The 1,065-nt window shown below is 54.8% G+C and overlaps 1 protein-coding gene across 1 annotated transcript; it reads right to left on the bottom strand.

Annotated features, from left to right (window-relative positions):
• Nucleotides 1–377: 377 nt before the first annotated feature.
• On the bottom strand, nucleotides 378–1,062 carry SNRNP70 (small nuclear ribonucleoprotein U1 subunit 70; the record flags this gene model as incomplete). The annotated part of the gene is made up of 1 exon (XM_057389571.1): nucleotides 378–1,062. A coding segment is annotated over one exon (633 nt), but the record flags the coding sequence as incomplete, so codon positions are not given.
• Between the last annotated feature and the right edge of the window lie 3 nt (nucleotides 1,063–1,065).

Raw genomic sequence — 1,065 nt, 5'->3', positions numbered from 1 at the left:
AATTTGTCCGTTTTTTAATAATAATTTGTCTGGGTTTTTTTGTCAGAATTTATCTATTTGGTAATAATTTGTCCGTTTTTTAATAATAATTTGTCGGGGGTTTTTTTGTCAGAATTTTTCCATTTTTTATAAGAATTTGTCTGGGTTTTCTTCAGAATTTATCCGGGTTTTTGTAATATTTTGTCCGTTTTTTAATAATAATTTGTCTGGGTTTTTTTTGTCAGAATTTATCTATTTGGTAATAATTTGTCCGTTTTTTAATAATAATTTGTCGAGGTTTTTATCAGAATTTTTCCATTTTTTATAACATTTTCCCCATTTTTTTTTACAAACCCCCCCTTTCCCCCACCCCTCCCCATAACAAACCCCCGATATATATTTTTTATTTCCACTTTTCCGCTAAAAGCCCTTTTTTTATTCGCTCTGCCGTCACTCCAGCGGCGGCTCCAGCAGGTAGCCATTCTCCGCTCCCAGGTAGCCATCGCTGGCCGCCATCCCCTCGGGGGACAGGAACATTTCCGAGTCCCCCCCGGCGCCGCTGTCGCCGCTCTCGGGTCCCGCTCCGGTGCCGGTTCCTCCCCCGGTGCCGGTTCCTGCCCCGCTCCCCGCCGCTCTCTCATCGCGCCGCTCCCGGTCCCGTTTGTGTTCCCGATCCCGATCCCGATCGCGTTCCCTCCTCCGCTCCCTCTCCCGGTGCCCGCGGCGCCGTTCCCGTTCCCGGTCGCGTTTGTCACCCGCGTCCCCTCCCGGTAACCCCTCGGCTCCTCCCGCGTCCCCTCCTCCTCCTCCTCCTCCTCCTCCCATCTCCTCGGGGGTCTCGGCGTTTTCCGGGGCTCCTTCATCCTTTTTGTCGCGTTCCCGTTCGCGTTTGCGTTCCCGGGAGCGGGAGCGGCGTTTTCTGTCGCGATCTCGGTCGCGATCTTTGCTGCGGTCGCGGCTCCCGCCGCGTTTGCGCTCCCGCTCGTCCTTCTCGCGGCTCCGCGTCCGCCGCCGCCGCTCCCGAGAGCGAGAACGGCGCCGCTCCCGTTCCCGAGAGCGCTCCCGGCGGTCCCGCTCCCGCTCCCG

The sequence above is a fragment of the Malurus melanocephalus genome, unplaced genomic scaffold (assembly GCF_030028575.1).
Source record: "Malurus melanocephalus ecotype Western Australia unplaced genomic scaffold, MMel_1.1 scaffold_9536, whole genome shotgun sequence".
Taxonomy (NCBI): domain Eukaryota; kingdom Metazoa; phylum Chordata; class Aves; order Passeriformes; family Maluridae; genus Malurus; species Malurus melanocephalus.
Note: the sequence above shows the minus strand (reverse complement) of the source record. Positions and strands in the feature narration are given on the sequence as shown.